Source organism: Abramis brama (assembly GCF_963993115.1).
Source record: "Abramis brama genome assembly, chromosome: 8".
In the NCBI taxonomy this organism is placed as follows: domain Eukaryota; kingdom Metazoa; phylum Chordata; class Actinopteri; order Cypriniformes; family Leuciscidae; genus Abramis; species Abramis brama.
Window position 1 is genome coordinate 37,812,914 of NC_139970.1, and position 15,194 is coordinate 37,828,107.

The 15,194-nt window shown below is 36.2% G+C and overlaps 1 protein-coding gene across 2 annotated transcripts in view; it reads right to left on the reverse strand.

Annotated features, from left to right (window-relative positions):
- Window positions 1-14,651, reverse strand: part of cwc22 (CWC22 spliceosome associated protein homolog) — a 42,542-nt gene extending 27,891 nt beyond the window's left edge. The window contains exons 1-7 of one of the 2 annotated variants that reach the window (XM_084123191.1): window positions 14,511-14,651; window positions 9,124-9,223; window positions 3,173-3,348; window positions 2,641-2,693; window positions 2,467-2,553; window positions 2,094-2,354; window positions 50-178 (exon numbers count right to left, since the gene is read on the reverse strand). In XM_084123191.1, the coding sequence (XP_083979317.1) occupies window positions 50-178; window positions 2,094-2,354; window positions 2,467-2,553; window positions 2,641-2,693; window positions 3,173-3,348; window positions 9,124-9,223; window positions 14,511-14,573 (869 nt within the window). In that variant the 5' untranslated portion in view covers window positions 14,574-14,651. Of the gene's footprint in view, window positions 1-49; window positions 179-2,093; window positions 2,355-2,466; window positions 2,554-2,640; window positions 2,694-3,172; window positions 3,352-9,123; window positions 9,224-14,510 lie in introns of both variants that reach the window. The other variant, XM_084123190.1, reaches the window with a different exon arrangement.
- Between the last annotated feature and the right edge of the window lie 543 nt (window positions 14,652-15,194).

Consider the following 15,194-nt stretch of genomic DNA (forward strand, 5'->3'; position numbering starts at 1 on the left):
CTAGGAACAAAGTCATAGATCAGTAAAGCACAAAATCAGTAGTCATTACCTGCCCCTCACAATATTCTCCTGCAGCAGCTCTTGAATAATGTTGGCAATATTGGAAACGTTCACTTTGTTGATCAGACCATTGATGGATTTCTTCAGGGCTTCCCAGCTCATCCTCTGATACTCAAAACTGTGAAATTAAATAGAAAAGAATGGATGAAAAACCAACTACACTGATCCCATGATGCTGTATCTCTTGACGGAGACACGTTCAGCCTGTTAACAGAGCAGGTAATCTTGAATTTCTAATATTTGTCTTTAGTGCAACATAATAGACCATTTTAAAGGTCACAGTTTGCACAACTGTAATAGCAGGACAAAACCTTCAAAGCTGTCTGCTCTCCAGTCTGAACTTCAGCACGAAACAGCATGCATGGAAAAACGCTGATGGCGAGTCGTACTCGGATTCTTGGAGAACAGCTACTCCCCCTCCCCCATCTAATTTCCTGCCCTTAGCTGCTCTTGAGACTGATCTCTGATGTATTGTCTCGATCACCTGTCTTTCAGTGTCTTGCCTCAAGCACACTCCACTCCTGCTATAGATATCCCACATCCCTAAGGGACACCTCTTTATTTCCTGGCTGGTGACCTCTATTCCCCAGCATGAGGAAATTTAATCGACCCCTTCATTGAATTCATGTGGATGTGTTTCCCACCATCAATAAATCACAATCTATTCTTATCACAATGTCTAAAAAGACTGCAAAATCAATAAAGTTCAAGATGGACCATCTTACCTGATGATCGCTCCTCATTAGAGCTGGGCAATAAACCTAAAAATTATATTTCTATATTTTTCAGCCTTTTGACAGTATTCAATAAATACTTTAGTAATTTATCTGCTCTAAAAATGGCTTAAAGAGCTGATCATTATTAGGCATTTGAAGCCAATTAAATAAAAAATACATCCAAATGTTTTAAAGGTGCTCTAAGCGGAGGCTAGCTCGACCCTCCCTCCTCCTCATCCCGTCCCCTCCCTCTTCGTTCTGTGTGTTCCTTCTTTTCTTTGCTATTTGTTCATCATAACGTTGTCTCTTTGGCCGTGTGTTAGCCATATCAAAATTCAAGAGAATATAATTCTAACGTTAGTCGTTGTCTAGGACATCTCTCCTCTAGCTTACTTCCCTCTTCATGCTTCTCTCTCCTCCACTCCCCACACCCCCCCTTCATGTGCCAGCACACTAACCCTCCAACCCCCACCCCCAAATCATTCTTGTCGGTTATTGGCTGGAACACGGTTTGTTATGTTTCGTGGTCCAGGCTGGGCCAGTTTGTTTTTGTTGCCGTTTGTGGAGCCTGAGCTGTCTACAGAGACTGTGTTTTTTTACAGTGTGTTCAGGGGACAGGCAGCTAGCAAATAGTGAGGAGATGTTTGCTGTATGTGACCAAAAAAAATTCAGCCTAAAAAGCGCTTGACAGCGCTTTTAATAAAAACATTTATCTATTTTCTCACACACTGTTTTTCACAAGAACACCAGGGAAATTGAATGAATAATTTATTTATAAACACTAAAATAACAAATCAAAGTAAAAAAACTGGATTTACCTACATAACCTACTGGTCAAAAGTTTGGGGTCCGTTAGATTTGTTTAATGTTTTTGAAAGAAGTCTCTTATGCTCAATAAGACAATAATGTTTTAATATATTCAATCATGTATTTAACAGTTGTGCTGCTTAATATTTTTGTGGAAACCATGAAACACTTTTTTTTCCCAGAAATCTTTGATGAAAGGAAAGTTCAAAAGAACAGCATTTATTTGAAATAGAAATCTTTTGCAACATTATAAATGTCTTTACTGTCACTTTTGATCAATTTAATGCATTCTTGCTGAATAAAAGTATTAATTTTTTTTTTTAAAAATTTGTACTGACACCAAACTTTTGAACGATAGTGAGTATTTTTACAAAAATATTTTAATAGGAAACATTATGCGCTGATTCAAAATAATTTCCATTCCCTTTAGAGTTTTGTACTGAATCATTGCGATGGACAGTTTGAAATAAATAAATAATTTCATTTAAATCTACAAAAAGTGAAACCAACCTGCTCTTGTCAGTGATCTGAGCCTGCATCATACGCAGTTTGGCCGGTGGGATGTAGGCCCCACCGGTGCGGGTCAGGATGGGGTCCAGTGCTTCCTTCCTCTTCTTCACTGGAGGCTGCTCGGTGGAAGGTTTATCATTTTTGTCTGGGGAGGCTGACCTTCCCCTCCTCCTGTGTTCCCAATCCCTCTCTCTGCTGGAGCGCCGCTCGTAACGATCCCGATCGCCATAGCGTTCTCGATCACGCTCACGCTCCCTGGATCTGATGCGAGGATAGCGGAGAAAACGTCATAACTGAAAGGTGCAATTTTTTACATTTGGATGAAAAAGACAACAGCAAATTTGTCAAGAACATAATCACCCGGACCCCTCACCTACGACCCCTTCCGTAACGTTCTTGAGGAGAGCGAGATCTGGAGCGAGATCTAGAGCGGGATCTTGACTGTGACCTCTTTTCATCCCTGAAATAGAGAAAAACAGCAAAGTTTTTAAGAAAGGTCTGAATTCTACATAGATTTTTCCTAAATCAAGAATAACAAAAGTTTTACCTCTCAGGTGAGGAGCTTCTTTGTCTGTTTTTGCTCTCATCGTCAGAGGCACGCTGAAACAAACAAACACATAGAAATTTTAATTGGATAGCACTGTATAAGGTACATATAAACTAGGGCTGCACGAAGGATCGCAATTTCCATATAATCGCACTTAGACCGATTTGGCTTATCGCGATTTTGAAATCGCAAAGGCTGCGATTATAAAAGCTTGTCATTGATGTATGGCACAGTAAAGGCCTGCGTAGGCCGTGTGCCAGAAGCTAGATATTTTAGTCAATAAAGTTTTAAATATGGATATTTTTCTTACACGAACACATCGCTTCACTTCAGAAGGCCTTTATTAACCCCCCCAGAGTCGTGTGGAGCACTTTTATCATGGATGGATGCATAATTCCGATTGTATTTGTCTGGAAGAAGAATGTCATATACACCTAGGATGGCTTGAGGGTGAGTAAATCATGGGCTAATTTTCATTTTTGGGTGAACTATCCCTTTAACATTAGGAAAATGCTGTATGACTGTAACTCACCTTGATATGCGTAACACTACTCCTTATTTTGTGCCATACACCATCATCACTGTCGTCTTCACTGCTGTCGCTGTCTGAACCGCTGGCCCTCGCCACAGGACTGCCTGCTCGTGGACTACCATCTCTGATGCCAGAATCCTCAGGTTGAGCTGAACCAGAGCTACTCTCGTGTTTACCTGCTTCAGGGTTACACAACATTAAGAACAGGTTTTCAGACAGCTGCCACCATTCCAATTAAACTACAGTGATGAATGAACAAAGAAGATAAAGAGGGTCTAACTTCTTTTAAAAAGAATGTCAGAGAGGAGAACACCTCAATTCTTGGCCACACTTTGCTAGTACTGACAGTTCTCTAAATCAAGTATTCTGTTACTGTTGCACGGTACGCATGCCATCAAACCGCCCAGGGGTGCGTTTCCCAAAAGCTTAATTAGCCTTGTAAAGTTCTGTCTTTACCAGAATAGTTCAACAATTCAGTGTTTCCAAAGAATATATCGCCAACGAACATTCGCAAACAGAATCGCAAAGTTGTGTGGTTGGAACTACACCTCTTGACCTGTGGTCTGAAGCATAGTTTCTTGTTAGTATTGTAAGGGAAACAGGTCAATTTAGCTTAGGTAATTATTCATTAATTTATGGGGAATTTGAAAGAATCACTATTTTTACTTAAACGGGCAATAACTATCTTGTTGTGTCTGGATTGATGTCTTGGGGGCCAATCACGTTGGCGTGTTGGTGGATAAATGGGATACGGAGTCTTTCTCGTGGCTGAAGCTTTTAAGGCGAGACACTACAGGTGAATAGGGTAAAAAATTTAACTAGCAGATATCACCATGAAACTTTCCCAGTTGATTACCTACATTAAGATGAGAAAAAAAATGTATTACAAGTTTTCTGTAATTTAATGTTTAAATATGCAAATTAGGCAATATCTAATTAAATATGTGCTATTTTGTATATATTTTAAAAAACGAAATCTGAGTATTGGATAAAGCCAGGTTAAAAATATTTTTTTCATTGTGTTCACATATTAGATGGGAAAAAAAATATTTATTATTTTTATTTTATTTATGGATATCTACTTTTGTTATCTTGTAAATCAGAATATACTGTCAATAGCCTTTATTCGCCATGTTTTTTTGGAATAAAATGTTATATAAATCAGGCTAGGAATAATATATTTACAAATCCCTCTGTAAATGTCTTCATAATATAACTAGGTACAAGACTGGAAAGTTTGGTGTATATAGGTGCTACTGAAGTGGAGATTTCGGACTTGGAGTATGAGAGAAAGGTCATTTTGAGAAAACGGGCTTTAAAGATTTATCATCAGCCAATGAGATTGCGCATTCAGCCCTTTTACTTTCACGATTGGTTGCTGATAAAAAGGAAATGACCATATTTGGATCCGACAGCATTGTACAGGAGAGAGAGAGCTATCCAGCGGTGCGTGATGACAGGGTGCCGGCAGCGATCGCGGAGCAGCGTGTTGATTAAGAACGCCAACTTTTGTTGAATTTATGAGAAATCTACAGACGCAAACAGACAAAGTGTAGTAAAATAAAGACCTAAATGTGTATTTCGGACTTTTTTTCACCATAAGTCTGAAAGAAGACATGTTATTGAAGACAAATATCCAAAAATCTCAAAATTGACCAGTAAAAAAACCCCCGATGTTTTTGCCTGCCGTGTCTCGCCTTAAGGCGTTTAAAGGTTGTTGCTAAACTTTGCGGCAAAACTGAACTTAGAACACGGGACTCAATGGAAAAAAATAAAACTAAGTAAAAGAAAGAAAAGTGAGACGAGAGTAGCTAGATGGCTTGAATGAAGCTGTTAACCCATTTTCTCTGATCTTGCTCTGCGGTCTTTGTCTACTCATCTAAAGCTTTGTTCGTGTCTTAAGATTCAGAGGAGGTCTGACCAATTAGACTTGGTCTTTAGTTCAGAGATTGCTGTTTCTCCTCCTCTCACCATAAATGACATGTTATCTGTGGTCTCTTAACTTCCTGCTCTAAGCAGAGAGTACAGTTTAGACATGATTCCTATTATAAGAATATGATACATTTTACACAGATTTCATTCAAGTCATCTTCAGAGTTATGAACAGACACACCCACTGGTACCAAACAAGGCACCCTTTCAATCAACCATTCAATAGTTATAATAATTGCGTGAATTATGTGTGATCTAAGCATAATATTCACATATATAGGTTGTACACATGATATAGAATTGAACGATGTTTGATTATAAGTCCGTCTAGCATTGTTTGGAATGATGTGATGCATTTTATATGTAAAAAACAAAACAAAAAAAACATCTCTTTTGTTTTTCCTGTGGAATTTAATCATGTGGTAAAGGAGTTCATTCAAAGGTCTTTAAGAAGAAAAAGGTCTGTTTTGGATCTTTTGTCTTGGGGATAGAAAAAAACCTCTGGCATTATCTTTGTGGGGCTCAAACTGTGCCATCTCCGAACCAACACATCTTTTACAAACTACCTAACATTGGCAACATTCTTCCTTTTGCTAGGCTCATCTCTTTGAAGCTTGCATGGCCATAAAGTACTTAGCTGGGGGTTTCTCTAGTTGGGATTATCTCTTCACAAGGTTTGTAGCTTCGACTGGATGGAGCCCACTTCATTCATGGTCCTAGATTGTTCTGTTCGAAGAAATCATCTCTATCCGATCTGCTCTCATATCCCACAGTATGGCATGAGGACTCAAATCGATCATGCTCAAGCAAATAATAAACTACAGTTTCTCCAATGATGCATCATACCTTTGTGGTTAAGCAGCGTGTTATGGTGGTGTTCGGGAAACGCACTCCATGCTTGGAGTCAAAGACTGATTTACATTTCTATTTAAGAATGATTCAGTCGATGATTCTCCCAAATCTGAAGTGACATTCAAACCAACAGAAACCAATAACTGAGCATTGAATCAGTGCCGGGGAGCATAAAAGCCCATGAAATAATCATAAAGAGCAGATCATTCTGCCGAGCTCACGACTGGGCCTGTGACTCAACACCTGCTGTTTTCCTGCAGATCCTTTTGTCAGTTCAAACACAGGCACCAAAGAAAGAGAACAAAAACAGTGAAGCTTTTATCAATGCAGTTTTCACTCTTCTTTCGAAGGCATTTACGATAATGACTTATCACAACACGCACACAACAGTGCAGAGGTTTAAAAATGAATGATGGGAAGATTATTGTTAAATGATCTTGAAATGCGTAATTGCTGCAGTCGCAGTGTGAAATGGCTCCCAGACAGCTGGTAACATTTCCCAATATGGAGCTCAATCTTTGCGGCAGCTTCGCTCTTAATGTCGAGCACAAAAAGGGTGTGATAATCACGATTAAAAACTGTACAGCCCTAAATTTAATATATTTTTATTTATAAATGTTATTTATTCCTGTGATGGCAAAGCTACACTTTCAGCATCTTTACTCTAGTCTTCAGTGTCACATGATCCTTCAGAAATCATTCTAATATGATGATCTAGTGCTCAAGAAACGTATTTACATTACTATTTAAGTTGATAACAGTTGTGATGCTTAATATTTTTGTGGAAACTGTGATAAATTCTTTTCCGAAATCTGATGAATAGAAAGTTTAAAATAGAAATCTTTTGTAACAAATGCCTTTACTGCACTGACTTTGACGTCACACCACATGCTGTACAAGTACAGTTGAAGTGAGAGATGCTGCGACCCTGTGGTCTCCTAGACAACTGCTTTTCCTATTGGAGAGACAAGTCAGACGTGACATTCTTGCGGGTTTTGTTTTTCAATATTACGTTGGTAAAAAGAACACACTGTGCCTAAATTGCATGCCAAATGTGAAATGTGCTGGCCTTATACATATTGACCACTGAATAACACAGCTTCCTAATAGGTGACGTGCCCCTAGGTTTTGTTAGGACAAATTATAAAAATCAGACTCATACGTGGGGAAAGTATTCTTGTGCAGGTTTCAGGAGGCTGGAGGACGCTTGTGTTGCTTTCGCTCAGGCAGATTTTGGATGTGCAACAGCTCAGCAGAAGGGATGATTGAAAGCATTTTATGGATGATATCACGGACTATGAGAGCTAGTGAAGTGAGACTGTTAGTGATGAGCTCCAGAGACTAGCGAGCAATAGATCAGATAAAGAGGCAGGAGCAGCGAGGTTACACGCGTCTGCAGCGCTACTTTGAGGCCGGATGCAGATGAGCCCTGAGATAAAGAGACCTCTATGGGAAAACACTGATTATTGACTTGACATTGTCTAGAAGAGTGCTTTTGGAGACACCCGAGGCATATAGTAGCATAATATTAACACATACACTACCGTTCAAAAGTTTTGAGTCAGTAAGATTTTTTAAAAATAAATGAATACTTGTATTCAGCAAGGATGCATTAAATTTATCAAAAGTGACATGAATCTTTTGTAACATTATGTCTATTTTTTTTTAAATAAATGCATCAAAGAATCCTGGAAAAAAAATGTATGACATTTTCCACATAAATATTAACTGTTAACTGTTTTTGACATTGATATTAATAATAAAAGTTTCTTGAGCAGCAAATCAGCATATTAGAATGATTTCTGAAGGATTGTGTGACACTGAAGACTGGAGTAATGATGCTGAATAGACTAAATTTCATTTTAAAATATACTAAAATAGAACACTTATTACAAATTGCAAAAATATTTTACAACATAACTGTTTTTACTGTATTTCTGACTGTATGCAGCCTTAGTAAGCATACGAATTCAAAAACCCGTACTGACCCCAAAATTTTGAAAGGTAGTTCAAAAGTTCAAACATGAAGTCATTCAACAGTAGTATTGTTTTTCACAACAACATCCAATGTCAGGATGTAATGATATATATTTCATAACAATGAGCATAAATATCTTTACAATTCTGAATCTTATCCATCACAAAAAGTAAAGGCTCAAATCTAAGACTTTCACGATTATGACATTTTGGCTGGCAATGCATTTTTATTTCCTTAGACACTAAAAACTAATATCATTTCATCAATATCAGGGTAGGCTGATGAATAAAATACTAATATTTTCCTTGGATTTTGTTTTTTTCTTTCAAAAATGTCCATTAATGTACTTTCTGAATAAAAACATTGCCTAATATCATTTAAAGCAGGATATTCCAATAAAATACTCTTTACAGTCAAGGAAGACTTAAAGGCAATCACATAAAGGCCATTCTTCCCTTTCAATAAATATACATGAGTAAGTTTAGTGTGACCAATTCAATCTGATAAAGACAGTCGTTGGTATAAACAAGCCTTTTGTTTGAGGTCATTTTTCACATCAACTGAAAGGTTCTAGCTACACAAACCGCATGGCCACCCACAACAGGTGCGTCTACAGTGAAGCATTACTGTGTCACCGTGTTTGTCCTTGTGCTGACTTAGGGAATGTTGGAAGTAGGTCTCAGCTGTGAGGTAACAAGCAGGCTTATGTGCCAATTTAGTGCTGAGGCAACAGTATTCCGGTCATCAGAAGTACGGTTTGTTCTACTGGAGCTAAACTTTGGATTATTTTTAACCATAATATTCAGAGGATATAGGGTCAGTGGCATTATGATTTAAAGGGACAGTTCAGCCAAAAAGGAATTCTGTCATAATTGATTCACTTTTATTGTTGTTCCAACCCTGTATGACTTTGTTTTTTGTGTTTTTTTGTCCATATAATGAAAGTCATTGGGGTGTAATGTTGTTCTGGACCCCATTGGCTTTCATTGTAAGGACAAAAACAGTTAAAATATTGATAAAAATCAATATTGTGTTATTGTGTTTTACAGAACAATGAAGGTGAATACACAACAGAAATTTAATTTTTTGAGTAAAAAAACACTATAAAGCATGTTGTTGTAATGCTGCTTAGTATGTGACTATTGCTTGAATGCTACAGAACCAAACAAAATCAAAAGGACAAGCTCACCAACAACCCTCCTGCGTTCATCACCATCACTGTCTCCATTCTCAGATGAACTTGTGCTGGCCTTTCTCTGTCGCTGCTCAATTTCTCCTGGGCTGGGAGGCTGGAAGAAAGAGAGAGGACATAGAATAAGAACTAGTGCAGTAAAGTACAAGTACAGTAGGTCTAAGTGTACGTGTGTGTGCAGTAGTAGCAGTGTGCTAGAAAAGAAGGACAATGGCAGAGGAATGATTTCTAAATAAAGCCCAAAACCTGTGTCATTGTACAGCCCTGCTTATACCTTGTACATTTGTCTCAGGTGATCAGACAAGAAGTGAAAAATATTGCTATTTATATCTTGTATTAACACGCATATGTGTCCTGTGACCGCTTGAGTATGAATTTTGAGTTGATGGTCTCTGATGACTTCTGAATGTGGTTTGAGCTAATGGGAAAACATTTTGGACTCAATTTACACCTCTATTTAAGATGAATATCTACATAATTATTGCACACTAATATTATTACTATCTATTATTCTACTGATTATTAAATGGGATATTGTGGAAATATTGCTGATTAATCATGGAAAGGGAAAATATTTTTTTTTATATAAAAATGTAATTTAATAAACCAACAAATATTTTTCTTCATGATTGTTCTTGCTAAATAAAACTATTAAAAATTGTTTTTATGATTGTAATAAAGCTGAAAAAAATCTAAAATTAGATTTAAAAAAATTTAAACTCAAAGACAACAGACAATAGATGTTGCCTTAGCAACTGACTGAAAAAAATAAGTTTAAGTTACTCAAATTAGAAAAACTCAAATTACAATAAATTAAAAAGAAATGTGAAAAAAAATAAATGACAGAGACATACAATTATTAACATTTCATTTTAAATAAATGTTTCTGCAGAATGGTCTGCATTTTTTCCCAGCTGCAGCTTAAAAATATTGATCACTCTTCAAGCCAATCAATTGTACTATCTATTGGACCAGTATGGTTTTATTTAACATAACTGCATAATGTTATTTTTGTATTATCATGATGCATGTCTTATTTGCATGTCTATGCACTTTGTGGTGAATTGTTTTCAGTCTGTAACTCTGTATTGATATTTATTGCATGGACATTTGCTTTATTACTAAGTGTTTATTACAAAATGCTATATTATGAAAACAAAATGTATTTAAAGGGATAGTTCACTCAAAAATCGAAATTCTGACAACTGTCTCACATTCAGATCATTCCAAACCATTATGACTTTCTTTCTTCTGTGAAACATAAAAGAAGATATTCTGAGAACCTTTTTTTTTTCTGTCCATACAATGGATGTTAATGGGCTTCAGTGTTTTCTGGTTCCCAGCGTTCTTCAAAATATCATCTTTTGTGTTAACAGAAGAAGGAAATTCATACCAGTTTGCATTGCAACAACATGAGGGTGAGTATATGATGACGACAATTTCTTTTTTGGATGAACTATCCCTTTAAGAACTGTCCAGTTGTGACCAGAATAGCTTAGCCTTAGATGTTGATATCAAACAAGCATTATTTTACAAAATAACCAAGATCAAATGACAGCATTTACTGCAGAATTGGTCATGCAAAACACTTCTGACAGTTATACAGCATTTTGCAGTAGAGAAGTAAACTCCAATTACAAGCAGCACTGAGAAATAATCAGACGATCTATCAGTGAACTAACATCTGGATCTGCAGCAAAGGCATGACACTCTCCCAGCAGCTGCAAAGCATCGCTCTCTCAATTCGATTTCCCTGAATATGCCGCTGACAGCTGCCACTGTCACCGTTTCAATCAAAATTCAATTTGCTGTTTCAGCAGGACGGGCTGTGGGCAGGAAGCAGATTTGTTTTCTGGGGGTGTTGATAATGCGAAACTCTTCATGCTGTTCCTGCATCGGCCTCAGACGGATGTGGGACACTCAAAGAATAGCCATGAGCTTGCTTTCCTCCATATAAAAAAACAACAACAACAACAAAAAAAAAAACAGTCTCACTCGACATCCTATCTGTTCCCACTGAGCCTAATCCCAGGCCGAACGCAGTGGGCGGCTCGAGTGATTTCTGCAAGCTTATGGGAAACTGGTCTTTCAAACATGGATCTGCCATTCAGCAGGTAGGCTGGTATTTCAGAGTTACACATACACTGAGAATGCTGAGCGCTCGAGGAATAAATCATTCAGAAACACAGTGCCTGTCTGACATCAAAAAAAGGATAATAAGTGGACTGAGAGCCATATCAGCACTTTATATAAACCCCAAAAAAGCTTGACCGGAGTTTCTTTCAGTGCCAATGAAGCGCTTTCTTGATATTATTGCAGGAGTAAATAAGAAAAGAAAAGAAAAGAATCACAGCAACTAATCAATAGCTGGATCATGGTTTAAACCAGGGGTGTCCAATCCTGCTCCTAGAGCTGCACGATTAATAGTTAAATGATCGTAATCTCGATTCAAACACCCACTTGATCTCATTCCTAAATGACTCATTCCTGATGTCTATTAAACCTTTGACTAAATCACACTGGAACATTCAAATCTGTAGTGGCGCTGCTGCTGACCCAGAGAAAGCAGTTGTCATGTGTAGTTGTCTTTTCAACCACACACAGTATCATTATTTCTGTCTTACATATTCATATTATCACTGAAGTACTGTGATAAAAATAGAGCAAATCACCTTTTGAAAGCAACTTTGATTATTGATTACATCATCACACCAGCAGGTGGTGACAAGTGACAGTAAAAAATTTATTTGTCATTGAATCATAAGAGATTTGTTCAAAAATGCTGATTCATCCAGTAATAAGTCATTGAATCTAATCATTTAGTTTTTTTTTATATATATAATTCAAATTAAAACATTTTAAATTGTCTGCAGCAATTAACATTTTGTCAGAACTGCTAGTAAATTATGTAATTTTGTTTGGTTGTCTGTTCAGAATCGTAAAAAAAAAAAAAAAAAGTTTAGCTCTAAAACAGTTGCCTGAAAGTTTCTAGAGATCCTGAAGACTGTGATTAGCTGGTTCATGTGTGTTGTTGAACTGGGGCAAGAGCTAAACTCTACTGGAAGGCTGATCCTCCGGGAGCAGGATTGGACACCCCTGCTTTATATCATGTTAGGAGGGATTGCATGTAACCTGTTAGAGCAATAAAGAAACAAAATAACATAAAAATACAGAGCTGGATGCATCCTAAACAAGTCAAGAAAAGGAAGAACTTGTTCTTAAAGGGTTAGTTCACCCCAAATTGCAAATTCTGTCATCAATTACTCACATTCATATCGTTTCAACCAATAAGACCTCCGTTCATCTTCGGAATTTGGAGCACAAATTAAGATATTTTTAACAAAATCAGAGACATTTCTATCCCTACTTTGCAGTCTATTCACCCAAAACTCTGACGCTTCAAAATGTTCATAAAGAGATTGTAAAAGAAATCCATTTGAATCCATTTTGGAAAGACATAAGAGTGAGTAATTGATTCATTCAGTGAACTAACCTTTAAGGGTTGTAAAGCAAGTTTAATTTAATACAATTAAATTATACATTATGTTATGCATTATGCATTATGTTATTACTTTTAATGTTTCAAGTCATTTTAGTATCATTTATGTAAAAATAATATTTTCGTTATGTTTACATCTAGCTCCAAATACAGAGAAAGTCTAAAAAATGAGGTGAAGTAGTCAAGTGAAGTCACCTTCATTTATATAGCGCTGTATACAATAAAGACTTTTAAAAAAATTATGTATTTCAGCTGTTATCCAGTTAAGTGTTGATTCAGTTCTGTTGTAAAGATCATCAATTATTAAATTAGTTTAAAAAGCAGTTCTGCAAAAATTGTCATCGTCTAGCTCAGTTCAGTTCTCATTCAACAGCGTCAGTACAGTCAGATCAATAATATCGCTGAATATTATGTAAAATACCTTTCATTGGTTCAGTTTAAGTACTTAATTCACTGGATTATTAGACATTACCACATGAATATTTAACATGTTCTTTCATTACAAATAACTATATCATGATATGTACACCACTTTTTTTTATTACATTTATTTTTAAAGAAATATTAATATTTGTATTCAGCAAGGATGCATTCAACTGATCAAAAGTGAAAGTAAGGACACTATAACCATAAAAAATATTTGTTTCAAATAAATAGTTTTTTATTTTCCATATATCAAAAACCGATCACAGTTTCTACAAAAATAAGCAGTTTTCAACACTGATAATAAGAAATGTTTCTTGAGCAGCAAATTATCACATTAAAAGGATTTCTGAAGGATCATGTGACACTAAAGTCTGGAGTAATTATGCTGAAAATTTAGCTTTGCCATCACAGGAATAAATTACGGTTTAAAATAATATTTGTTATAATAATATTTCACATTATTACTGTTTTTACTGTATTTGTAATCAAATAAATGCAGCCTTAATGAGCATTAGAGACGCATTTCAAAAATCTTAACCTTAAACTTTTGCACTGTAGTGTATCATTACTGTGGAACAAACATAGTCATGATGTGACATTAGATAGTTTCACTGTGGACCCCTAGTTTGATGATGTTTTAAGAGCCCTCCAAGAACAGTGTACAAGCAAAATTAAAACAATAAAACACTTTAACATAGTCTGTGCCAAAATATTAAATTAATGGCATTCGGTAGTTTGTTAATCACATAAGGACAATGTCTGTTTTTATTCACATTCAAACAGTTTTGTCAAATCAAAAGTCTTTGAAACGACATGAACCCATAAGTAAATAAAACACTGCATGGAGAAGTGCCAGGAAAATATAGGGACGTATGCATGCACAAATACAATAACGTATAAATGGATCTTCTCATAATGAAATATAATCTGCAATATGAGAACATTAATTTAAATAGACCAATTATTTCAACAAACCCTCCCATAACTGTCTACGATTGTAATCTGATTGTTTTCAAATGGATTTCCATTATATATGAAACAATTAGACCTAGTTAGTAAATAAGATGGCTATATGTTGCTTAACAATTTTTAGAAAACACAGAACATGTCTAAAAAATATGTTTTTGTGACTTGATCACATGTTATGGTTTATAACCTTGTCCTTTAAATAACTAGTCTAGGGAACTTAGCCTAACTTCACTAAGAGAGAATCAAGGGACTCATAAATGACTAGTGTGTAGCTGTATGAAACAACATAACGTTACGTTTATTCAGTGTTTATAACCATGTTACACACAACTGACCCCACACAGACTAAAGCAGCGCTAGCATCTGCTCCATGTGTGCAGGCCTTCCTCGTAAAATCCAGCTAAACATATCCTTAACCCACTTTAAACGGCCTTTCGCAGTCAAACATACATACTACTGTTAAACCGCGGTTGATTGATGATGCCCCTACCTCGTTTCTGGATGTAGGACTCATATTCAACACCGTCTTGGACTCGTTTGCCTCGGCTGCCATCTTTCCCGCCGTCTTCCGGAAGTGATGCTACGGATGCCCGCGAGGTTCCAAAGAGGAGCAAAACGCGTTTTCGTCAACAGCCACACTGCATTACTGAGCATATGCTGGATGATTATAACTGATGGAAAAAAAAAAATACTAAGCTCCAGGAAACAGATGTCTTGATATTATTACATTATATTAATGCCCTGAGGCTAATTTAATTCTTTGTCCAGGCCAGGGAAAAGTAACAGAAATTTAATGATTAATTAGATTAATTACTTTTTTACAAATATTGTTTACAGGAATCACAGGTGTATGTCTGATTTTTCAGTTAGTGTCTGGTGACTACTTCATCTTAGAACAGCCATCAAATTAATAGTTGTGTGTGTGTGTGTGTGTGTGTGTGTGTGTGTGTGTGTGTGTGTGTGTGTGTGTGTGTAGTGTGATGTTTCTTAATCCAAATTCTCAACAAAAAAAAAAAAATTACATTTTCTTCTTCTTATTATTTTTTTTACAAATTGTATCCATTTATTATGGGGAAGTTTAAAAGTAAGTTACAAGCCTAAAACAAAGGGATTTAGTTTAATTTACCCTATACAAACTTTAATTATAATTTATGATTTGAAACTTTTTAAAATA